Source organism: Tenrec ecaudatus, chromosome 4, assembly GCF_050624435.1.
Source record: "Tenrec ecaudatus isolate mTenEca1 chromosome 4, mTenEca1.hap1, whole genome shotgun sequence".
In the NCBI taxonomy this organism is placed as follows: Eukaryota; Metazoa; Chordata; class Mammalia; order Afrosoricida; family Tenrecidae; genus Tenrec; species Tenrec ecaudatus.
Genome location: NC_134533.1, coordinates 68,961,238 through 68,986,629, shown reverse-complemented (window position 1 = coordinate 68,986,629; position 25,392 = coordinate 68,961,238). Strand labels below are relative to the sequence as shown.

General features: G+C 48.4%; 2 protein-coding genes across 12 annotated transcripts in view; one reads left to right on the top strand and one right to left on the bottom strand.

Annotated features, from left to right (window-relative positions):
• NUP98 (nucleoporin 98 and 96 precursor) overlaps positions 1–4,287 on the bottom strand; it is an 87,152-nt gene extending 82,865 nt beyond the window's left edge. For 5 of the 7 annotated variants that reach the window (XM_075546184.1, XM_075546186.1, XM_075546189.1 and 2 more), the window contains exon 1: positions 4,125–4,286. The gene's annotated coding sequence lies outside the window, so the exon portion shown is untranslated. Of the gene's footprint in view, positions 1–3,729; positions 3,973–4,124 lie in introns of those variants that run through there. The other 2 variants (XM_075546188.1, XM_075546185.1) reach the window with 2 other exon arrangements.
• A 366-nt stretch (positions 4,288–4,653) lies between these two features.
• On the top strand, positions 4,654–25,255 carry PGAP2 (post-GPI attachment to proteins 2). 5 transcript variants are annotated; one of them, XM_075546178.1, is made up of 8 exons: positions 4,654–4,712; positions 5,374–5,452; positions 8,945–9,092; positions 13,591–13,765; positions 22,907–23,159; positions 23,301–23,407; positions 24,006–24,114; positions 24,311–25,255. In XM_075546178.1, the coding sequence occupies exons 4-8, from the start codon at positions 13,601–13,603 to the stop codon at positions 24,439–24,441; spliced, it is 765 nt and encodes a 254-aa protein (XP_075402293.1). In that variant the 5' UTR covers positions 4,654–4,712; positions 5,374–5,452; positions 8,945–9,092; positions 13,591–13,600; the 3' UTR covers positions 24,442–25,255. The 5 variants fall into 5 exon arrangements, with proteins under 5 accessions (XP_075402293.1, XP_075402294.1, XP_075402297.1 ...); XM_075546179.1 differs by lacking the exon at positions 4,654–4,712 and adding an exon at positions 10,871–10,963 and having other exon boundaries at positions 4,972–5,452; XM_075546183.1 differs by lacking the exons at positions 4,654–4,712; positions 5,374–5,452; positions 8,945–9,092 and adding exons at positions 11,298–11,402; positions 19,257–19,463.
• Positions 25,256–25,392: the final 137 nt, after the last annotated feature.

Sequence of the window (25,392 nt, the reverse complement as noted above, 5' to 3'; positions counted from 1 at the left end):
AACCTCTCAGGAACAGTAGTGGGAGTATCAATAACCTGAGGGTAGGGGAATGGTTGGGGAGAAGCAAGGGGGCGAAAGGGGAAACTCATCACAAGGTTGGATATATAGCATCCCACCCCAAGGAGAGGAATACTACAAATGTGGATGAAAGGAGACAATGGACAGTGTAAGACACAAAATAATAATACTACTAATATATAATTGATTAAGGATTCAGAAGGGTCGGAGGGTTGGGGGAGGAAGGGGGAAAAAAAGGAATTTATACCAAGGACTTATGTAGAAAAGAAAAATGTTTTGGAAGTGATGACAACATATGTACAAATATGCTTGATACAATTGATGTGTGGAATGTTACAAGAGCTGTAAGAACCCCCAAGAAAATGATTTTAAAACACTGTAGCAATTGTTCAAAATGTCTGTACTGATCTCAAAATAACCAACAAAATACCCATTACAAAAGGAAAAGATTGAGCCTTTCCCCTAGCACCAACCCCCACATTCAATGTAAACAGAGCTCAGTTAAGTAATCAATCTGTACAAAACAACAACTCAAGGATGGCAGCTCAGTTGACTGCACTCACATTAACTCCTCATACCAACAGTACCTTAAATTCTATGCCATTGGATAAACTGCTGATGCTAACAAGGCAATAGCTTAAACCCTAGGGGGATGGTTGTTGTTCTTTTCTTCTTTTTTTGGGGGGGGAGTATTATGTTGTGTTTTTGTCATAATATGACAACCAAAGTAAACCAGGCATTTATAACTTGGGGACAAGTAAATGGATTTTGGGCTCCCACATACCTGAAATTCTAGCCCTAATTCAAGAAGTTAGTTCTTATAACATGGCCCTGCTCGGTACTGGCCTTTATGAAGTGATCACAAAAGTAAGGAGTCTACAGCAAAGTGTGGTGAAGAAAGCAGATGATGCCTAGCTATCAATTAGAATAGTGTCTGGTGCCTTAAAAGCTTGTATTCAAACAAGCAGCCATCGAAGTGAAGTGTCAACTAACTCCATATCGAAGCAGCACACCAGCCTGTGTGATCCAAAAGTAACAATAACAAAGTCTGAATATGAAGGGAAAAGTGTCAGAGCTTAAATTGGGAAATTTAATTGTAGAAAGCTTTTGGGGGTGGAGGGGAGAAAGCTTTGGAGATCAGTAGGAACCCAATATCCATCTAAAAACTATCTAGTCAGATTAAGACCTTAGCAGATCCTCTATTATTTGTGAAGTTTCCCAGTTTATGAAGCACAAAAGGAATGGATGCACAGAGGACAGTAACTGATGGAATGGTTTGATGGGAACAGGGTGGAGTGGGGAGTGTGAGGAGAACTGAGGAGCGATCAATGAATTCCAGAGGGGAGGAGGAAGCATTAGAACTGATTGTAATTATATACAACTCTTTTTAAAAGCCATTTAACCATGAAAATGTATGTTATGTGAATATTATATCAAGGAAACTAAAGAAAAACAAACCAAACTTGGCCAATAGTAACCATGGGTTAGGGAGTATTTTTGCTTATGGGACACTGAGTTTATTTTAATGATAGAACAATTTGGACAGGAATATCAATTACCATTTGTACAACACAAAGAGTATAATCAATGGCACTGAATTATGTAGAAATTGTTTAATAGAATGTTTTGTTGTTTTTGCCACAATTGGAAAAAATTACTTAACAAGGAGTACAATAAAGAAAATGTTCTAAAATTGATTGTGGTAATGATTATACACTGAACTATGAACTGTATACTATGTGGATGAAGTGCCAATAAATATGTTTTTAAAAAAAGTTAGCAGTTTTAGTCTGTCCTAGAGGGTGGCAATGAATCCTTTTGAGAATGGATTCTGTAAGATAAAAACATGATCTTAATGAAATATTGGAAATGTTTTCTCTAGACCTATAGTCTCTATTAGGGAAAATTTCCCTGCCAGAGGACATTTGATAGTACCTAGAGACATTGTTGATTGTGTAATTTGGTGAGTTGGGATGGTAAAGACATCTAGTGAGTAAAGGCCCAGAATGCTACTCAACATGTGAAAATACAGGAGACTATCATGATGAAGAATTACCCAAACCAAAATGATCAGTGCTTGGTTGGGAAACTTTTCCCTACACATACTGTGTGAAATACTGAGGATCTTCACATATCTTGCTTCAAATATACCTATTGTTGAATCCCTGTATCTTAGTCCACTAACCTTTCAACAAAATGTATAATTATAAACACTAAAACTACTATGCCTTAATTTTCAGATTTACTGTCACCATATAAACAATAATATAATGATTAAAATAAAATTACCTATTACATTAAAACAATGATTTTCTAATGTGCCAGTGAGTTTGGGTCCCTGAAAACTCTGCTTGCTCTTGGGTATATAGGAGCTAGCGGGCCTGACCAAAGTCAGGTTTCAAAATGACAGGTGGTATAAGTTATATAAATCCTCTTATCTGAGCGCCACATTTCTTTTTTTTTTTTTTGAGCTCCACATTTCAAATAGCTGCTCCATATTGTTTATTCATTTATACAAACACACATCATAAGACAAACATTTTACAATCGTCTACTATAACAGACAAGCCGTTAAAAGTTCAAAACTGAAAAAAGTGCAAAACTGTATATGTATCAAATGAGTGTTATGGAAGCTTGAGAGGGAAAGAATGACAGGTAATGGTGGCTTCCCAAAAGAGAGTAATGCTTGAACCCAGAAAATGTCACAGAAAAAATTCACTGTTCACATCTTAGTATTCAGAATATACTTCTAGTCTACTCACATAGTTCTCAAGTTTTTATTGTCATGTAAACAAGAACACAATTACAATCTGACTGATTCAAATGGCCCAACGAGGTAAAATAAACTCAACGCCAAATCTTAAATAAAAGTAATAAAAATTTGATCAAAGTATGTAGGGTCTAGTACCTCCATCCTGTCCAACTCCCAGCATTCATATCTTAAAAATTCTTTCACCAAGTAAACATACCATCTGCCACCCAGTTAACAAATGTTTATTTCTGAATTTCTAAGGCTGCCACGGGTATAACCACTGCTGTTTTCTTTCTTGCTGTTGAGTTTCCTCCAAACTAGTGTTTAGTTCCCTTTATCTTTTTGTATCACCATCTTTATTTTGAATTCTGCACCAAAGAGAAACCCTGGCGTTGTACATGGATTACAAAGCGACCACTGGCTTAGCTTTCTAAGTCTAGTCTCTATTTCTTTTCTGCTCCAATACTGTGGGCTACTAATTGGACTCTTCTGAACCCATAGCCACTGGACATGGGTCAAAAATTCGGATATACAACGGTAAAGTAGCCAATGACTTGTCTCGACTCGTTGCTAATATATAACATCGCTGACGTTCTGTAACTTTGAGCTTTAGTTCTCTTGTCTGGGGAGGGTGTTACCACAAAGCTAGTTAGCATACAGATCCGAAACCCTACATTTAACTACCGCATGTCTCCCGTACCCAACCCTGGAACCTTCAATAATGGGCCCATGGAATTCCTAACAAGGTCTCTCCGCCGGCCGAACTTGGGTGTGGGGTAGAAGAGGATGGGTTTAAGTACTAATTCTAAGGTGCTCATGACTACCGCAATTCAGAAAGCCAATTTTTCTCCTAATCTGGCTTTACTCGGAACACGTGGGAGAAAATACTCTTCTACGCCACGGAATCGACCCGAATTCTCAGATAGCCCCTTGAAACTAGCAAACGAAGACCCACCTACCTACGCTTTTTCTCTCGTGGCAAATACAGCCCATCCCCGTAGCACCGCCAAGGACACGCGGGAGACGGTCGGTATGGAGGGTCTCCAGGCGCTGCCTCCGCAGAGGGCCGGCCCACCGCCAGGCGAATGAATGAGGACAGCAACTAAACGCACGCACCCTCAGCGTGGGCTGCAGCCGGACCACACCGGCCCAGGCGCCATCCGGTCCATCCCAAGGCCGGAAAAGCTAGGCCTGGGGGCCGCCAGGCCGGGGACCCCGCCCCCTCCCTAAGGGTGGAAGGTGAGCGACGGGCGCGAGACTTCGGCGCTGAGCGGGCCTGGGACGCCCCGCGCAGCCGCCCGCCCTGAGGGGAGGAGCCTGCCGGTCCGCCGCCGCCGCCCGGCGCCCAACTTACCGCGATGCGGTGGAGGCGCGGAAGTGTCAGGAGTGAAGGCCTGGGCCCGTTTGCCACCCGCCGCTCACTGAGCAGCGCGCGGCCGCCACGAAACCGTCGCCGCCGCCACCACCTCCGCTGCCGACCGCCACTCCGGGGGCAGAGCGCAGAGGGCCCGACTGCGTCACACGCTGCCCGCCGTCAGAGGCTTGCTCCGGGCACTCCTCCCTCGCTGTCCGAGTATTGGCAGTCGAGGCCGCCACTCTAAGCCCGCCCCGGTAGTCATTGGGTAACCGGCCTTTTGAAACCGAACGTGAGGGCGGTCTCGAGAGAAGGGACAGGGGGGGAAGAGGAGGGGCATGAGGAGTTAGGGAGAAGGAAAGAGGAGGAGCGGTGGAAGGGGTTTTGGGAGGCCCGCCCCTACGCTGCCGCGATTGGCTGGGAGAGAATGGTGGCGTCACACAAGGCCCCTCGAAGTGGGCTGCTGAATGGCTAGGCTGGCGTGTAGCGGGCGGGGTGTGAGAGAGCAGGAGTGACGCCACGCCGAGGCTCCGCCCCCTTCCGTGGTACCGAGCGACTCGGGCTGCGGAAGCTCGGGCCAATCAGAAGGTAGGTTCCAGGATAGCATGCTAACTATTCCACCCTGCCCCGTGCCCCGTCCCCCGTCCTCCGTTCTCCGTCCCCCGTCCCCCGGTGGTTATGGGAAGACTTCCTGAACGTGGACTCGCACTTCCTGGTCTGACCACGTGCGGAGCTGGAGGACCCCCTAGAAGGCCAGCCTGTCCGCAGAACTTGCCTGCATCTGCTCCCTAAACCCAATTCTCCGCCTCCTTTGTTGACCCATGCCAACATTAGTACACCTTTCCACTCAGAACCTTCGTTTCCTTCTTATGTAGGAAGGGCAAGAATTATCTCATATCCCCTAGGGTAGGCTTCGTGAACATTCGAAATGCCCTGGCCCACCCTAGAGCCTGATACAAATCAGCATTCATGGGGCTTCCTAATAACAGCCACTTATCTCATTGCCAACGAATCGATTCCGACTCATAGCAAATCTATAGGGCAGAATAGGTTTCCGAGACTTTCGAATTTTTACAGGAATCGAACCAGTGACAGTGGCCTTAAGGTTAGCAGCTCAGTACCACCAGAGCTCTGTAACAGCTACATTTGCTGTAAATCTTTGGAAGCAGACTGCCACATCTTTCCATCACCGGCTTTTCAGTTGCAACTGAGTGGGTAACCACTGTACCACCTGGGCTTCTATCTTTAGGAAACAAATGAACAACCCCCAAACAATACTGTCCAGTCGATGTCAACTCACAGCGACCCTGTAACATAGAACTGCACGTGTAAGTTTCTGAAACTCTTTCCGGGAGTGGAATGCCCAGCCTTTCTCCCTCTGAGGGATGGGTGGTTCAGAACAACTGTCCTTGCGTTTTGCTACTACAACTACACCACTTGGATTCAAATATTCCCATTCTCTCTCTGGGATGCATTTCAAAGCAGAGGTAGGTGGACTGGTTCCCTTGGTAGGACTCTGTTACAATCTTGTCACTTTGTATCTTATTCTTTATATCCCTGTCTTCAGAAAAACCTGATTACAAAGCTGTGAGCTGTGTTCTCAAATCTGGATTTCTTTAATGACTGAGCATCTCATACAGATTAGCGGGGTTTGTGCTCATGCTCAGAGAATGTTTGCAGACTAGCTCTCCACCACCACCTCTGTCAATACAAAACTGAAATGGTCTCAGTTTAAAACCCGCTGGGGCTTTGAAGGTAGCAAGGGATTAAAGAGTTGCTTAATTTGTCAAAAAGTAAGGTGGTTGTAAAGAACTGGTGTGAAAAACCTGTTACATTGTAGGTGTTTACTAGATGAACTCCTTCCGAACAGCCCTCTTGTCCTTCCACTCTTCCCTGTCCTGCTGTGATACAGAGCTCTCCATCAAGCCAGAGGCTCGCCCTGGCGACTGACTCCATCACTGCCCTCCTGAGTTTTCTCAGCCTCATCATCCAGGCCTCAAACCCAGTCCCATTATAGCCTTTCATCTACTAACTTATTTTGTGTCCTTAAGGTTTGAATCTAGAGCAGTGGTTCTCAACCTTCCTAACGCCGCAACCCTTTCATGTTGTGGTGACCCCCAACCATAAAAGTATTTTCATTGCTACTTCATAGCTGCAATTTTGCAATTGTTATGAATCGAGCAACCCCTGTGAAAAGGTCATTCGACCCCCATAAAAGTATTTTCATTGCTACTTCATAGCTGCAATTTTGCAATTGTTATGAATCGAGCAACCCCTGTGAAAAGGTCATTCGACCCCAAAAGGGGTTTCGACCCACAGGTTGAGAACTGCTGATCTAGAGGAACCCTTGGGACATAGTGGTCTGAAACCACCAGCTGCTGATACCTTAAAAGGGGACAGGTGTGCTTCTACCCTTCCAGGGTCACTATGAGTCAGAATCAATTAGATGGCAGAGTTTGGTTGGTGTTTTTTTGTTTTGTTTTCTGAATGCTTCTATCAGAACTTGATTCTTTCTCAGAGCTAAATATATATTATTTTATGTTACCCATTTGTCATTTGGGTTAGGGTTTTTAATGATGCTGTCATGAACATTTGTGTGCAAATGTTTTAATTTCTCTTGGAGTGGAATTTCTGGGTCATAAATGATAGCCCTACTTTACATGCTCACCAGCAATATGTGTTCCAATTTTCCCACATCTTTGCCAGCATCTTTTGCCACGTACGTTATTTTGGGTGTTTTTTGTTGTTGTTTTTGTGTGTGTGTTTGGTTTATTTTTTTTTTAGTTATCCCCTAAAAACTAAACTTAGTGCCATTGAGATGGTTCCAACTCATAGTGACCCTATAGGACAGGGCAGAGCTGCCCCTGTGGGTTTCCAAGATGGCAACTCTCTATGGGAATAGAAAGCCTCATCTTTCCTCCAAGGGTCTTGAACTGCTGATATTTTTATTAGTAGCCGAATGGGTAACACTACGCCACCAGGACTCCCTTAAAGTTATCCTAGTAGGTGGGAAGTAATATCTCACTGTGGTGTTGGTAAACATTTCCCTAATGATTCAAGCCATTTGTATCTGCCTTTTGCATTCTTTTTGATCATCTCATTTTCATTTTTATGCCAATTTAGAAGTTAAATTCTACCTTTCTTATCTTTCTAAGTTAAATAATCCCTTTCTTAGGAATTAACCTAAAAATTACCATAAGAATTCTTACCAAAGTATCATAAATATGTCTTTATAGGAAGGCTAGAGTTCCCTGCAGCAGAAGAGAAAGCATTCCAAGCCTGTTCTCCACATGAACAGGGAGAGCCAGGATGTGGTGTCAGGAAGAACTCAGTATATCCAGGAATGCAAACTGGGACATCACCCTAGAAATGATGGAGGCATCACAGAAAATTCTATGAACAATGAAGCTTGAGGGGAACTGGGGAACTCATGGCAATGAGTACAAGATAGAAACAAATGTTCTGAAATTGATTATGGAGATGATTGTATAACTCTTATTGCTATGATTAAATTATTGAATTGTATGATATATGAAATATGTGCCATTAAAACTTTTTAATTAAAAAAAGGAGGCAAAAGAAAGAACAATGAAGATTTAATTATTGCTTTAGGTAGAGTGGAACTGGGACAAGGTGGGTGAACTTTAAAGCTACCTATGAGGTGTATGGTGGTTATGTGTTGGGCTGCTAACCGAAAAGTCAGCATTTGGGAGCCACGAGCTGCGCCATGAGAGAAAGCTGGGACTTCCTATGCCTGTAGAGTGACAGTCTTGGAAACCCAAAGGAGCAATTCTCCCCTGTCCTTTATAGCACTGTATCACTACGAGTCAGAATTGACTCAATGGCTGTGAGAGTAACCTAGTTTTATCCCCTTCCCTTTCTTATAAATTCTAAACCTCTTCAAATCCTAGTTCGGTTTGGTACAATAGAACAAATAGTTTCCAAGTTCCTCTAATATGCCTGACCCTGAGCTAAGCGGAATGATCCAGAAATGCTACCAAAAAGGCAGAATTCTATCTGAAGTGAGCTCCTGGGAGAGTGGAAATAGGCAACAAGTTACTTTGCTGCTGTTGCCAGGGTGGGCACCAGTGCCGTCTGTGGATTGAGTCCCTAGGTAGAACATGACATCTAGGGGGAGATACGATGAAGCTGAGCAACGCAATCACGGCAGAGAGGAGTGGCTGGAATGTAAAATATGTGGTGACTGCAGTAGAAGATGGCCAGATATAAAAGATGTTCAGTACCATACTGAGGAGCCCTGGTGGTGGTTATGTGTTGGGCTGTGGTCCACGTGGTTGGCAGTTTGAAACCACCAGCAGCTCATGCAGAAAGACTGGGCCTTCTACTCCAGTAAACAGCTACAGTCTGAGACCCACAGGGGGTCACTATTGAGTCAGCATTGATTTGATGGCAGTAAATTTGGATTTTGGTTGAATACCACACTAAAAGCTTTTGATTCTGAAAGCTCAGGATAATTTATAGCCAGGGTGGGACATGGTCAGATCTATGTTTTAGGAAAAGCCGATGTGGCTGGAATGTGGAGGATAATGGGTAGACGAGGGCAAAGAAACCAGTGAAAGAGGCCCTCTATAGTAACTTTTCTGAGACAAGCACATCTCACCCACATTCACTTCTTCTACTCCCCCCTCCATCTTTGTAAACAAACTAACTTAAGGTGTTTGGTATAGGAGCTTCAAAGAGTTCATGGAATTATTCCATTTTTCCGGGGACTCTTTGAAGCCTCTTTATCTGTGTATGTGTGGGTGGGGGTGTGAAGCAGTGCTTATGGCTGAAGCTGGGACATGGTGGTGCTCTTTCAGGCACCAGTAGTCTGGCTATGTGCAGACACGCTGGCAAACGGAACCAAACAGAGGGCAGGAGCCACTGGAAGGCCCTCACCACAGCAGCAGCTCCTTGGATCCTGGACAAATGCCAGCACAGCAAGTGCTGAGCCCCCTGCTGAATTGGGTGAGAAGAAATGCTTGTTTAACTTATTTATCTGTAACATGGGTTTCATCAGCGTTACCGCACCAAATTATTAAGAGGACCAAATAAAAGAAAGCGCATGAAGTCCCTGCCATAGTAAGATCTCATTCTTCAGATTTTCTTCACCTCAATCAAGGTAGGTGAAAGCCTTGCAAACTGACAGTGAGGCAAATAGGGTCAAGGACAGTCGGGTGCAGAAAAGGTTCAGACAGGAGGAGAGTTCAGAAATCCCACAGTCGTCAGCATGCAGTGAGTCCCTTGCATATGCCAGACATACCGCTAACCTCATTTAATTCTCACAATAATCCTGTATGTGGGCCTTCTTAAAAAACATTCACACAGAGTAAGTGGAATCACAGAGAGAAAAAAAAACAACATTCACAGATGAAAAAGCTGAGGCTCAGGGCAACATGGAGAATCAGAGTCAGGATTAAGCCCCTTAAAATTGGGGATCCTTAAGATGCAGGGAGAAGGGGACTCAACCTTAAGGAATGGTAATTAGGGAAAGGGGGCCAGAGGCAAATGCACCCAAAGATTGGGTCTAATTAGACATTTAACCCCCAGGCAGAAAACCTGTCTAGGTAGCTGAAATTGGTTGAAATGGTTCCTTTAGTAAACGTTATCAGTCATCTATATCTGTCCTAGTACCTTAGAGCAGTGGTTCTCAACCTTCCTAGTTCCTCATGTTGTGGTGATACCCCAACCATAAAATTATTCTCATTGCTACTTCATAACTGTAATTTTGCTACTGTTATGAATTGGGTGACCCCTGTGAAAGGGTCATTCGACCCCCAAGAGGGTTGCAACCCAGAGGTTGAGAACCACTGCCTTAGAGGATGGAGTGGGAGAGAATTCAAAGTTTAAGTGACTTTGAGGTGAAGAAACTTGTCGTCCAAACTGGGATCCCCCTAGAGTCACAGTCTAGTCAGGCTAGAGCCTCCCATAGAGAGGGCCTCAAATTCACTGCCATCAAGTCATTTCTGGCTCAACATTTGTGGGGGTAGAAAACTTCATCTTTTTCCCACCAAGTGGCTGGTGGTTTCGAACTGCCCATCTTACAGCTAATAGCCCAATACTTAACCCACTATGCCTCTGGACCAGGGGTCCAGAGAGGGCCATGGCTGAGTGATTAAACAAGAGCGAAAGCAAAAATAATAAGATCAGGCAAGTTAATCAACATGGAGTCTGTTCCAGCTGCAAAGTGGCAATTTTAGTCATTAACATGCTAGACTTGAACCTGGGCCGTGACATTCACTAGTGTGTAAGTACTTCATTTATCTTCTGTTTTCTGTTGGTGAAATGACTATAAAATGAAGGCCCCTGTGAGTCAGAGCTGACTCGATGGCAGTAAGGTTTTTTTGTTTTGTTTTAAATGAGGAGTAAACTGCCGTAACACATTACAAGTAGAAAAGTGCCTGAGACACAGAAGGTGATCAGAATGTGTCCGTAGTCCTGTGAGGCTTTAAATGGAGGAAATAGGGTGGTAACATGTCTAGCTCAAAGCTAGTCCACTCCTTGCAGGTACTGACCACCCCTCAGGTGCCACAGAAGGAATGATTGTGCCCAGCCCCGTTCGAGTGTGATGGTGTCTGCGAAGGGAGTCATGGGTCCTTTATGAGTGAGGAAGGACAGGGTGAAGAGGGACCCCTAGGAGTTGGTTTCTGGGGATCCAGCATCAGGATGGGGAGAGGACAGGGCTGGGGACTGGACACTCTCCTCTCGCTAGGCGGAACAGGGCTTCCTTCCCCTCCTGTTGACAGTCGGAGCAGCTCTGGCCCAGGTGATCTGAAGCAGTGAATCTCTCTCCTTGCTAACTGCCCTCACCAGGGCTAAACAGGAACCAATCTGCTAAGGTGAGCAAAGCTTGGGAAGGGGCACCCACGTAACCAGCTCTTTGTTTCAGGAGGACGAGTGATTCTGTTAGAACAGAGGGGGACCGGAGTGGGGCTGGAGAATAAAATCCTGTTGAATCAATTATTATTTCAACAGGTAAGAGGCAAGGTACAGGATGACTAGTCCAACGGACCACACCTAGGTGTGCAGGGCTCACAGCCGGGATTAGTGGGGTAGACCAGGGCTGGAGATTAGAGGGAGAGCCAAGGGGTCTGGATACCCATTTGCTGGGAGGGGCCAGCAGAGGATTTGGGTGCTGCTTCCTTCCCAAGTTCCGCCCCCGAGCACGCCGGCCCCGCCCTCTTCGTTCCCGATCGGGCCCCGCCGCTCGCCCCGGGCCGGCGGGGGCTGCCGGGGTTCCGGGGGCTCCAGGCTAGCGCCGGTGCCGCCGCCTCCAGGGTGAGTATGTGGATGGGTGCTTCCGATCGGCGAGCCACCGAAGGGAGCTTGGCCACGCGGTTAGGCCTTTGCTGAACCGGGCCCCTAGCACTGAGGTGCTGCTACCTGCCCGCTCGCTCTGCCGCGCTGGATCCAGGAGCTAGCTGCCTTCTTCGCTCCCCTCCTCCACCTCGGGCTCGGGGTGCAGGGACTGCACTCTCTCCGCTCGACTGCTTCCCTCCGCGCGGCATTCAGGCCAGGATTCCTCCTCCGTTTGGAGGATGGAGGTGTGGGACCCAAGGAATGGCACTGACCGGTTTCGAACCGCCCGTGCCCTTGAGCAAGTGCTTTAACTTCCTTGTGCCTCCGTTTCCTCGTCTGTAAAATAGAAGTATACAGGCTATAGTGCCTAACTCATTGACTCCTCATGGAGAAGCACACAGGCTGTAGTGCCTAAGTCAGCATGCAGGGTACTCGGTAAGCAGTGGCCCTCAGTGGACTCCAACACATGGCTATCCCGTGTGTATCAGAGCAGAGCTGTCCTTCCTGGGATTTCAGTGGCTTCCCCATCCCCATCCACCCCCCAGAAATAGATAGCCAGGGCTGTCTGCAAGGGGCCATTGACTGGACTTAAACTGTCAACCTTTTGGTCAGCAGCGGCAACAACCCCTTGGACCACCCCTAAGAATGGATGTGGACTAGAGATTAACAAACTCTCCAGGGACCTTTGGATATGATGTAGGAGTACTTATAAGAAAGCTGTTTACAGCTAAATGTTACCTGGGAGGAAGTGAGCACTGCCCTAAGATCTACAGGACCAGAAAGAAATTGGAAGGAGTTTAGAAGTAATCCAAGCCATGATTCCCATGCTGTACAACTATGGAAACAGCCCTAGGGTAGTTAGGGGACTTGCCCAGGGCCACATACCTAACAGGGAAGGATTTGCCCACTGACCTCCAGGAGGGATTGGGGGGTGAGGATTAAGGGTGTAGGGATGGCATCTGTGGATGGGCCAAGGACATGTGTTTTATCTGGGAGGGTCATCAAAGCCATCCCAGAGAGGTGAGTTGTTTGTGTACATTGAGCCAGGCCTAGCTTGGGCAAGAAAAAGCCTAAATTCCAGGGATAGTTTCCCTCCAGCACAGGCCTCTGGACATCTTATCTTTACAGTGTACCAAGGCTGACTGACTCATCTATTTAGGATTTGCTTTTTACCCTTCTTCCTCCTATGGCTAGGTACTCCTTTCTACCCAGGGACTCTGACCCAATGAGGGAGGAGTTAAGCAAGGCCAGGTATGTGTGACTCATGAATCTCATCTTCCCGGGACTGGCTCTTCTATTTGCTGCAACTCCAGACATGTTGCTGGCCTCAGTTGCCTCTCCCAGTCACCGAAAGGTGAATGGGTTAGGATTATTGGTATATGTTTAACTACTACCGTTCCTGACCTGAGATGTCCATGTCCGATGAGGGAGTCACAGTCCTCAGGAGTCCTCACTTAGTTGCTGGTAGTGTGATGGACAGGCCCTGGGCACCAGGAAGCCTCCAGAAGCTGACCAAGCAGCTCTCCCCAACAAACAACCCCAGGCTAGCGCCAGACCTGATTCTGCAAAGCCTTTTACCCTCAGAACACGTGAGGCAGCAGGCAGAGACAGGCTGGCCGCTGAGGTTCTGTCCTTTTCCATGGAGCCCTGCTGCCATGGATTGTGATGTAGACACACAGTACACAGAGCCTGGGAAGGGACAAAAGGTGAAAGAGGGCTGTGGGCCAGTGGGTGAAGCACAGAGCTGAGGAGAAGCCCTGTACCCTGGAAGCTGGGTCTAAGGCTCAAACACTTGGGGGAGGAAATGGACCATTCTGTCTATGGTTAGGTTTTAAGGTTGGGTTCTGAAGTAAGAAGAGACTAATTAAATCAGCTCTTATTAATTGACTGTCAAGCCAGCCACAGGCATAAGATCTCCCAACCTGTTCAAGCTTCTTCCTAGCACAGATTTGGCCCATTTTCTTCCTTCTGAAACTGAGGGTGAATGTCCTCTTGGGATTCCAAGGCATTCTTCCTCATCTAGGCCAGGAGCTGTTCGGGACTAGGTTGTATGTTGTTTTCATACTCACCACCTCGTTGCACATCCAGCTTAAGACTGAACCCAAGAGCTGGCGTTACCACTGACCTCCAACCCTGGGGCACTGATAGCATGCTACTCCATTCCCAGGTCTGACAAGATGTACCAGGTCCCACTGCCACTGGACCGAGATGGGACCCTGGTCCGGCTCCGCTTCACCCTGGTGGCCATGGTCACAGTCTGCTGTCCACTTGTCGCCTTCCTCTTCTGCGTCCTCTGGTCCCTGCTCTTCCACTTCAAGGAGACAACGGCCACACACTGTGGGGTAGGGCTTGGGGGATATTGATACCTTATATCAACTTCATCTAGATCTTTCCGGGATACTGATTGTTTTGTCACAGGATTAGCTAGCTCTACACTAGGGTCCAACAAGCATCCTGGGCTGCTGAGGGGATGCCTGCAAGCTGAGGTCTCAATGATTGGCTTCCTTCCACCTTCCATGTTAGCCATTGGGCACTGGGGTCACTGAAGCTGGACAACGCTAGGATCTAGAACTATCCTTCATGGTGATGCAGATTCAGAAGCCCCATGGTTTTCTAGAAGGTGGTAGAGGGAATTTTGGACCCCTTAGTGCACACTGTGGGTTTGTGCCTGTCTGTACAGCAGACAACTATATTTAATGACTCTGTGGGGTATGTGTGTGGGAGAGATTACATCTGTGCATGTCCATGTGTGGTGTATCCGTGTGTGTGTGTGTGTGTGTGTGTGTGTGTGTGTGTGTGTATGTTTTCTGGGATGGATGCCATGCTGTCTGAGGTAGCCTGGAAATCTCTGGACAGGGATTTGTGTTTCTGGGTCAGGAAGAAGGACGTGAGCTCTTTCTCTACAGGATCTTGGAATAAATGGGGTGAAACCTGTGTTGACCTCTGATTTATTCCTAGCTCATCGTATGATTCTATATGACCTAAGAAACAGAGGCTGGGTGTGGGTTTTCCCAGGTCTAAAATGGGGTTGGTAATTCTGACTGTTCCTTCCCGGGGATTTCCAGGCACAGCTCCAGGTAAAGAGAGGAGAGGAAGGTGGGTTGGAGAGGATGGAAAGAGAAGAGCAAAAGGAGGAGGAAGAAGAGGAGCCTGCCAGCTGGAAGGAAGAACAAGAGAGGGTGGACATAAAGCAGGGTCTGGGCATGTATCCTTGGATTCTGGTCAGAAAGAGTCGGAAGGCCTTCGGCCAGCGTGGCTCCTCGCCTTCCTGTAGAGAGCATGTGTTCCAGAGGAAGGGCAGGGACTGGCCGTGGGATTTGGGTAGGGACCTACTTCTTTTGTTCATATGGTTACAGTTTTCCCTCCTGATTTGTCACGGGTTAGAGGTGTGCCAGCGCTGTGGGGAGCATTGTTGAGCCTTGGGGCTGGAAGTTGTCAGATGGAACGGGACTAGAAAAAAAGAGGGGGGGCTGGCAGTGATCTGAGGGGAGATCCGAAAGGGTTTTAACCCAACTGACTTCCCTTCTTACCTAACTAGCGCTCATCTCAGATCAGTGTGCCAAAAGTTCCCATCACACTGACTGCAAAGACCTGCCCAGCTGTTGCCTCCTTCAGACACCCTTCCCTAGCCTCCTTTGTCAGATTTAACTACTCTCCTCCGAGTGCCCATAGTTCCTGGTGTCATCTTTCACACATTCTTTTTGTGCCTGCTTTCCTGCTGGGGAGCCCCTGGAGGTTAGTATTGCGTCTGAGTCAGAAAACAATTGTTGACTAAAGTGACATGATCCCAGCCCAGGACCCAGGAGAAGGAAGGCAGGTATCAGCTAGTCTTAGTCCACACAGAAAATTATGATCTGTGTATGACACCTGGAATCAAACCGAGCTGTGCTGCCCCTTGTGGCTGACTGAGGGTTTTTATCATAGGTCTTCAAGTTTATTTGGCCTACCACTTTTCAGAAAGAAATTGCTTAGCACCACCCCCACCTCCAGCCCAGCGATTACAAATGCTTACATTGGCAACTAAAAACATTTTAAACATCACTTCTCCGCCTTTTGCCTAAGATCAAGTGTAAACGCTTTTTAACCCTTCAATTAACAGCCATAATCCTGGATAAAGTGTGCCCTTCTCCCACTCCATCCCACTACCCTCCAGGGGGCAGTATCACCTGCTTTGGGGAACACTGGTTTATATGATCTACAACCTTAGTGTAACTGGCACAACCGTCAAGGGGCTGGATAGTTATTAGAGGGGTGCCTGGCTCCCCAGGGTAGGATTAGGCCCAGCCACATGGTCTGAGAAGGCAACATTCACCTGTGCTGCCGGATTGGGTTCTTCGGGAGGTTTTCACATAGGCCTTCTCACCCAGAAGAACCCAACAATAGCTGACCCTACAAATAGAAAGTGTGATCTAGTCTCAATCACCTATAGTTCAGTCTTGCTGTCTCTGCTTGCACCCAGTAGTGGGGAGGCTCAGTAACTAACAGGGATCATGTCCTTTCCTCCCGTGACTCTCTCTGCTCTGCCCATGGCACTGCAGCGCCTCTCCAGACTTCAGGTCAGCCCTGTGGCAATGGGAGGGGCCTCCTATTGTGCTCCTGCTCAGAGCAGTCAGCAATGCTGGCTAGCTGCTGTTTAGTTCTTCTGGTCTCAAGGCCTTGGAGGCTGTGGCTCCAGTTCGTCCTTTGGAATGTTTCCTTGAGTTTTTTTTATTTTCTTCATTAGCCTCTGCTCTAGATAGTGAGAGACCAAGAATTGCATCTTAAATGGTTGCTTGTCAGCTTTACGACTCCAGTCACTACTCACCAAAGCAGGATGTGGAACACTGTTCATTTGATTCCTTGACAGCTGCTGCGAAGAGTGTTGACTGTGGATCCAAGTAAAATGAAATCTGTGACAACTTCAATCGTTTCTTCATTCGTCATCGTGTTGTCTGTTGGCTCAGGTGTGAGAATTCTTGTTCTCTTTGCGTTCCTGTGTAACCCATACTGAAGGCTGTAGGCCTTGATTTTTATCAGTAAGTGTCTCAAGAGCTCTTGACTTTAAGCAAGCAAGGTTGTATCATCCTCCAATCCGGATGCCAAGTTCTTCATAGAATTAAGCTTCTCCGATTATTTACTCACTGTACAGTTTGAATAAGTTATGGAGAGAAGATATAACCCTGATGTACATCGCACACCTTTCCCAATTTTAAACCACACAGGATGCTTGTTCCAGTCCAAAGACCGCCTCATGCTGTATTTACAGGTTCTACACAGTCTATTCTAGAATTCCCACTCTTTGCAATGTTATCCATAACTTGTTGTGATCCATGGATGAATGCCTTTACATGTCACAGAAACTTGGGTAAACATCTTTTTTTTCTAATTTTCTACATTTAACCAAGATCCATCTGACATAGCAGTGAGCTCTCTTGTTTCATGTCCTTTTCTCAATCCAGCTTGAATCTACGGTAGTTCCCAATTTATGCATTGTTGTAACTTTTTAATTGTCTTACACACGTGTGACACTTATGATCTTGTTTGATCATTTCCACATTTCTTTGGGTCACCTTTCTTTGGATTGCTTTTAGCTGGCTGGTTAGCCAGCTTTCTTCCAGATTTCTGGGCATACATGAAATAAGCACTTACAGCATTTCATCTGTTTGCTGAAACATCTCCATTAATTCATAGAGGCTTGTTTTCATCAATGCCAGCAGTGATGCTGGGGGTTTTCCCTACGATTGGTTCTTGATCATTTTTTACCTCTTACCTTGATTGAACATTAACCATTCTCTTTTGGTATAGTGACTATGTATTCCTTCCATCTTCTTTTGATGCCTCTCGTGTTCAATATTTTGCTCATTGGATCCTTTATTACAACTTGAGGCTTGATTTTTTTTCATCAGTTCTTCCAGCTAAAGAAATGCTAAGCATGTTTTTCCAACTTTGTACATTTCATTATAATATTTCATGTTGTCTTCTCCAGGCACCCTTTGAAATCTTCTGTTCAGCTTTTACTTCCATCCTTCCTCCATTTTCTCTAGCTACTCTACATTCAAGAGCAAATTTCAGTATCTCTTCTGACATCCATTTTGGTCTTTTTTTTTAACCAGTTGCAAAACCAAGCCCACTGCCATTGAGTCAGCTTTAACTCATAGCAATCCTATAGGACAGAGAAATGCGCAATAGGGACAGACAGCCTCATCTTTCCCCTGCAGAAGACTTGGTGGGTTTTAACCATCAACCTTGTAGTTAGCAGCTCAGTGCTTAACCCACAGAGCCACCAGGGCTGTGCTGCACACACTGGACACTGAAAACTCCTTCTCAGGCCCATCTATATCATTTTTGAATTCTTATTCTGTTGTCACAGGATTAGCCAGTTCTCCAGTGAAGCCCAACAAACATACTCAGTCCTACTCCCCAAAAAAGGGATATTCTGCTCTCTTGCTTTCCCTTCCTTGAAACCTGTCAGGGTAGTATGCCCTGCTTCCGCAGATATAGCCCTTAGAAAGGTCCCCCCACCCCCATCTCTGGCAAGGAAGCTGCTGTAGGCTGACCTTAACCACTATCACGTCTTACCTTTACAGTGTGTTCCTGGATTTATGACATAACCTTGGTGATCCTGGAAAAGCTGTGTGATTGGGCAGGCGTGGAGAGCTGGGCAGCTGGGCTCTGTGGGCGGGAGGGCAGGCCTTAGAAAGCCGGGGGTGGGACCCTCTGTCTCAGTACAGCTTCCCTCTTGCTAGTGTGTGCAAGCCAGACCTCGGACCCTTCAGCACCCAGTGTAAGTGTGGCTTACCGCCCCCTCCCTGCATTCCTGATCCTGAGCTAGACTAGTGGACTGGGGTGCACTTATCGGACAGAGGTAGGAGTCCCAAGATTTGGCCTTAGGCCTTTTCATTCAAAATGCTCTCTTTTTCTTTACCCTACCCCACCCCCACTCCCTCACCCAGGAGCCAGCATGGGGGTCCTTTTACATTTCATGGTCGTTGGGGTAGGAGAAGGGAGGGATTAGAAGCCCAGCTTCCGGGGATCATCTGACCTGGACAGAGGTTGCCTTGGGATGACACAACAGAGGCTCAAGTTGAGTTGGGGCCGTTTCCCATAGCCCTCAGATTCTCCAAAACTTTGGGTTGGGTTGTCCTCTTAAAAGGGAAGGAGACGAGGGAGGGGGTTGGAGCTCTGCAGGTACCATGGTATCGTGGATCAGTGTACTGCTGGCCTGAGGCTTAGATCATTCTGAGCCTGGGGGTGGGATGGCTGGCAGCCTGTGGCCCCATTGAAAGTAGACACTCCCACTGTTCCTAGTTGAACTTGGGTGAGAAGCAGGAATGTAGTCAGACAGGGGCAGTGGGAGGCTTGGGTCAATCAGAGGGTCGGTCCTCAGACTGGGTCCTTTGTCTAAGTTACTTTCCTGAAGGAAGTTTTGATGTGGAGTCCCAAGCTGTTAGGTAGCAAGGGGCTTTCGTCCTAGTGTTTGATCTTCACGTAATTCGTCCCTTCTTTGGAATGAGAATAAAAGTTCTCCAACATCTGAGGATGGGACCTAGGCAGAGAGAGTGAGATGGGCTGTCAAGAGTTTTCCCATCCAGGCGACTAGCTAGCAGAGCCGCGACTCTCCTAGCTAGTTCTTCCAGAGGCGGACCTATAGTGCACCTCTGTAGGACTGAGGCAGCAGGGAGACTCCTGAGAACGTAAGCCTGCCTGTTTCTCCCCATCTCTCTGTCCCTACTTCTCTTCTAGGCGGTTTTCTTTTCTACTCTTTCTACCCTTTCTGTTGTGACTCTTCCCTAAGGAGCCAGCTCTGGAAAAAGCTCCACTCTGCCAGACCCAGGTATCCCTTAAGGCCCCAAGTTGTGTCCCTTGTCCTGTCTGAGCAACACTTCCCACAGGATGTTCTCTGCGGCCTCCCAGCACCTGGACCCTGATGGGACTGTGTTTCGGCTACGCTTCACAGCCATGGTCTGGTGGGTCATCACTTTCCCAGTCTTCGGCTTCTTCTTCTGCATCATCTGGTCCCTGGTGTTCCACTTTGAGTACACAGTGGCCACTGACTGTGGGGTGAGTGCCGGGCATCCCAGCCCCCTGGGTCAGGGCCAGCCTAGGAGATGATGATAAATTGGAATAAGAAAGAGTAGGAGGAAACATGAAGAGTCAGAGAGAGGAGGAAAGGATAAAAGAATGAGAGATTGACTCAGAATTTGGGAGAATGCTGGAGGAGAAATTCACAGTAAAGAGTGCAAGGGAGCAGAGAGTAGTGAATAGATGGGGACAGACTGGGAATGGGGAAGAGAGATCATCAGTGGGAAAAGGAAGACCAGAGTGGGAAAGAGGCCTGGACTGGAGAGATACAATGAGGCCAAGGGCCAGGAGAAGTAGATGACTCAACCCAGGCTAGGGGTCTGACTTTGGTGTGCTCTGAAATCCATAATCTTTGTTTCTACCCCTAGCCCTGGTAGCCCTGCTTTCCACTCTCCTGTGTCCATTGAGAGACCCTGGATGACATAGGTGGGGGGTACCTGAGGTCAGCTGTTTGAGCCCACCAGCCACTTCTTAGGAGAAGGATGAAGCTTCCTATTCCTAAAGATTTGCATTCTTGGAAACCGACAGGGGCAGTTCTACTCTGTCCTATAGGGTCGCTATGAAACTCAGTGGGAGTGAGCTTGAAGCCTGTGTCCACTCAGGGCTCTGCCAGCCAGAAACCTAGATGGATTTCCTGCCTCCCAGATCAGTCCACCAGGCCTTATTTTGAGCGCCCAGCATTAGAGGTTCATTGTCAGCCATGGAATTGAGCATAGTCTTGACCTCAGCCTCTCATTCCTGTAAGCAACAGCCCTAGACACAGTGAAATTAGATTCCTATTGTGCTCAGAAGGAGCACAGGTGCTGTGGAGGCACTAACTCATCTTGTATGTTGGGAAGACTTCCCTCTTGGAGGAGAGTGGGCATTGTTGTTGTGGGAATGAAGAAGGTTCTTAATGAATTCCAGGCTGGTTTGGGATTTTATTCAGAGGACAATGGGTAGCCATGGGTATTTTAAACAGGAAAGGGGTGTACTCCGTTTGTGCTTCCGAAGATCATTCTGGCTCCTGCATTAAGGAGACATGTAAGGGTAGGAACAAGAGTTGGAGAGAGGTCAGTTAGGAGGTTGGTGCAGCTCAGGCTGCTGGGGAGAGCAGAGCTAGGATGGGGCCTGTGAAATGAGAAGATGAAGGACTTCAGAGCGGAGCAGCAGTCGAACTAACAGGATTTGGGGATGTTGACCTAGTTGACAAGGGATGGAGGCAGTAAGATAGTCATTCAAAACTTGGTTGGGGGTAGGGATGGGGTTTATTTTTCTGAGTCTGGTGAAATCTGAGGTGCTGTGATGGGAAGTGGAGGGCCCCGGTGACACTGTTGGGTAAGTGGTGTATGATGGGGGACAGGAACGCTGGTGGTACAATGCTTAACCACAGGTAGTGGTTCAAACCCATCGGTCACTCTGTGGGGAAAAAAGGCTCAGTGATTCACTACCAGAAAGTCTAGAAACCCCATGAGCCAGTTCTAATCCACTCTATAGGGTCACTATGACTTGTAATTGTCTCGCAGTTACATGATAGGGGAAGGAGTTTTCTTTTCTTTTTGTTTTTTTAGTCTTTCCCTCTATACCATGTAAGTTTCTGATTTACAGCCCTGCATAGAGGAATGCTAAGCCATGTCCCTCAAGCCAAAACCAAAAGCAAAGGGTTTCCATTCATGGGAAAAGGATTTGTCTCCATCAGTCAGTACCCTAGCGCTGGGCTTATAGGAGTTTAGGTTTGGGGGAGCTGTGTTTCTGGGCTCTCAGCTCTTGATGTCCCTTGCTTGTTGGCACAGTTGATAAGTGGGGAGTTTGTGTGCACAGGATGGGGGTGGGGGACAGGTGCATATTTATACCTGATTATGCCTTGTGTGTGTGTGTGTGTGTGTGTGTGTGAGAGAGAGAGAGAGAGAGAGAGAGAGAGAGAGAGATTAATCCCTGCTCTTAGACTCCTTCTCCTATCCCTTACCTGAGAGCAGTCTGTGGGGGCAGAACTGGCAGCCACCGGGCCTTAACTCTCTCTTCCTCCTGAGGCCTCTCCCCAACTCTGCCTGCTGCTGCCTGCTGGGGAGAATCCACCTTCTTCTCTGTGGAGGCAGACACCCCTGACTGGTTCTTGCCCAGGTTTCCCTGTCCCACAAGCTACATTCCAATTGCCCACCAGCCTCCAGATACCCATCCAGGTGCCCACCCCCATTAGGAGAAAAGAAGGAATCTTCCAGAATTCCATCTTTGAAGATTGGTCCCTTGATAATCAGAGTAGGGTTGTCCCTTTTCTGGGCACTGGCACTGCCTGGCCCTTGGCAGGGGCCTAAAAACCATCCACAGGCATTCTGAGCCTTGGACAGGCAACTGCCACTGAGCAGGAATCGTTTGGGAATACAGTCTCCGGTTCCATTTTAACCCAACCCGTAGGTGAGTCATATGCACGTTAACATATATTCTAAAGTAGTGGTTCTCAACCTGTGGGTCGCGACTCCATTGGGGTCGAACCACCCTTTCACGGGGGTTGCCCAGTTCATAACAGCAGCAAAATTACAGTGATGAAGTAACAATGAAAATTTTATGGTTGGGTGGGGGGGTTACCACCACATGAGGCACTGTATGAAAGGGCCACAGCATTAGGAAGGTTGAGAACCGCGGTTCTAACGGCTCCTCCTCCCACCCCCGGCTTTCCTTTCCCGGTGTTAACTACCCTCTCCCATAAGGATGACACCAGTTCTTTGAGCTGTGCAGGCATGAAATCCTCCTCTGTCCTCACCCTTAAGGAATTTGGTTCCAGTTCCTTGCTCACTGGAGAATCCGAGGCATTGAGAAAGATGGATAGGGGACTATCTAGGAACGGGAGCATTTTTCATAGGAGTACACTGGGTGCGGAGCACCAATATTCTTAATTAAACATGAGCAAGATGGAAGGTGCCCTTCTTTGCCAGGTCCGCCCAGTCCCGCCTGCCACCTTGGCACACCTGGCCAGAGCAATGAGTGGATTTGGAAGCAACTAGCAGAAGAGCTCAGCTGGGCTGTCGGTCTAGCACTGGCTCACAAGGCCATTCAGGTGGTAGGGCACACCTTGCCCGGGACTGATCCGAGGCCCTGCGGTGGGATGGGGAGCGGTCGGAACCATCCCCACAGGTGCCCAGTCGGGTGCAGGTTTCAGCTGAGGTTGAGAGTGGGGAAGGGGGGGGGGCAGGAGGGGACGGAGAAGGTCCCACCACCATGCCCCTCCACAATCTCAAACTGGCTGCACACTGGGAACAGAGGCTTGGGCCCAGGACTTGGAAGGGAGCGGGGTCTCGCAGGAGCGCTCTGTGGGTGCTTGCAAGAGGACCTCTTGGAAGGGGTGGGGCTGGAGCCGTGGGGAGGAACGAGATCTGAGATGGAGAGAAGGCTCTCCAGGTGGGCAGGGCCCTCCAAGGACGGCGCCCTGATGGGTCACACCTCTCTAGGTGCCCAATTACCTGCCATCGGTGAGCTCGGCCATCGGCGGGGAGGTTCCTCAGCGCTACGTGTGGCGCTTCTGCATCGGCCTGCATTCGGCGCCTCGCTTCATGGTGGCCTTCGCCTACTGGAACTACTACCTCAGCTGTGCCTGCCCGTGCCCCGGCTACCGCCCTCTCTGCCGCCTCAACTTCAGCCTCAACGTCGTCGAGAACCTGGCGCTGCTAGTGCTCACCTATGTCTCCTCCTCCGAGGACTTCAGTGGGTGTGGGGAGGAGGGTGGAGCGGGGAGGGAACGTGCCCCACCCCTTCAAGGCGGGGCCGCCCCTCCCTCCCAGAGCGTTTCCTTGCTTTGGGGCCTCCCTGCAATGTGTGCCCCCCAACCTTCCTTTCTCCTGTCAGCCATCCACGAGAATGCTTTCATTGTCTTCATCGCCTCATCTCTCAGTTACATGCTCCTAACCTGCATTCTCTGGCGTCTGGCCAAGAAGCACACAGTAAGTTTAGAGGTACGGTCTACCCCTAAAGGGACTGCAGTCGCCCAGGAGTAAAGCGAGGACCCCTGTCCTCAGGATGTGGTAACGGGGCCTGGCGTTTTAACCCTGACCCGTAACCTGGTTGGGGACCCAGGGGAAGGTGATTGGTCTGAATCTAAGGCTGGATTTGGGGGTGTATGTGACGGGGGGGGGGGGGGCACTGGACAACACCTCGAAACTCCACTGGGGCAGGAGCTACACCCAAGCAGCAGCGGGCTGGGAACACTGTCAGGAGCTGTGGTCTTTAATGGTTCTCCCATCCCACTCTCTACACACCTCCCCACAGTATCTGGTGGCGGTGGATTGGTGGGTGACAACACATAACTTGTAAATTCCACCCCCCACAATGGGGAAGGCTGGGGCAGATTGCTCCTTAGCCACATCTCCCAGCCCATTGCCCACCATCCCCAAAAAAGAACTGGGAACCCACCTTTTAGACCTGCTCAAACTGCTTCTGTCCCTTCCCCTGGCTACTGGAAGGGACCTGAGGGCGGCCAGGCCCAGCCTTCGGAAGCCTGGGTCGAGAGGGGGGGCTGCCATCTGCAGGGTGATCAGCCACCCCATTTCCTAGGAGCGAAAGTCCTACAGCTGGAAACAGAGGCTCTTCATCATCAACTTCATCGCCTTCTTCTCGGCACTGGCTGTCTACTTTCGGCACAACATGTATTGTGAGGCTGGAGGTGAGCCAGGCTGGGAGCTGCCCGTAGTCGAATTGACTGTGGGGCAGTTGTGAGGCTATGAGGTGTAATATGGCATTAGTGTTGGGGCTGGTTATTATTGCGTTCCCTGTGGTCTAATGGTAGTAACTTAGCAGGAAGCCTCTGACTAGAGGTGGCTAGAGGGTCACCTTGCCCCTGTTCTGTGTTCTCATGATAGTATACACCATCTTTGCCATCCTGGAGTACACTGTGGTTCTCACCAACATGGCGTTCCACATGACTGCCTGGTGGGACTTCGGGAACAAGGAGCTGCTCATTACCTCCCAGCCGGAAGAAAAACGCTTCTGAGGAAAGCACGTCCACTGCCCAGAGAGGACACTCTGATCTCCGCCACCTGTGCTCTCTCTAAACCAGGGGGTGGGGAAAGGGAGAACACTGCCCCCCCCACCTCTCCCTTTCCCACTTAAGCTCCGGCCTCCAAACCACATCATCATTTGAGTCCCCTCACCCCCACCCCGCCCCAAAGCCTCAAGAAGCTAGGCTGACAGGAGAGCTCCACCTTCTGGTGCTATAAAAAAAGTCCTGAGGTTCACAACCACAACCCCATTTTAGATCCTTACACAGCCACCTCACTGAGGTTAGGGACCACAGAGCACGGGCTGCTACCTGAAGTCCACAGCCCTTTTCTCTGCATGGGGCCAGCCACTTGACAGTCTCAAGACCAACGGCTAACCCTTTGCGAAGGCTGCTTAGGTGTCTCACACACACAATTTTTTTTGTGCGTGTGCGCGCCCTTGGGCATAATCCATCCGATTTGGGCCTGCTTGTGTCTGTCTGTATAATGGACAGTGGGCAGGCCATGATTTCCAAGGATTCTGCCCGTCTGGGCTTCTGCCATCCCGATGCAGGTGGTGGCCTGCATCTGTGATCACCTGCTCCAGAAAAGGACTCCAGCTCAGCATGTCTTTCCCTTCCCCTTTGAGATGTCTGGCTTTCAGACCCTTCTTCCTCTGCAAAGGTGTGGGGTGGAGGTGTCAGGGGCAGATCCCTACACCAAAATGGGCTCCTTAGGGTTCCCCCATCCTCTTGACTCCCCCAGGCTTTGAGCTCTTTGGGTTGTATATTTTATTTCAAAGGAAAATAAATACTTTTTTGCAGACTATGGATTAGGCCTGCTAGCTGTCGGGGCTGGTCTTTCTTTGGTGAGGGACAGACTCCCGATGAAGCTCGTCTATGGCAGGGTCTTTAGATTAACAGTCTCTTGAGGCTGGCCTAAGCCCACTGTGTTGAATGAGAATA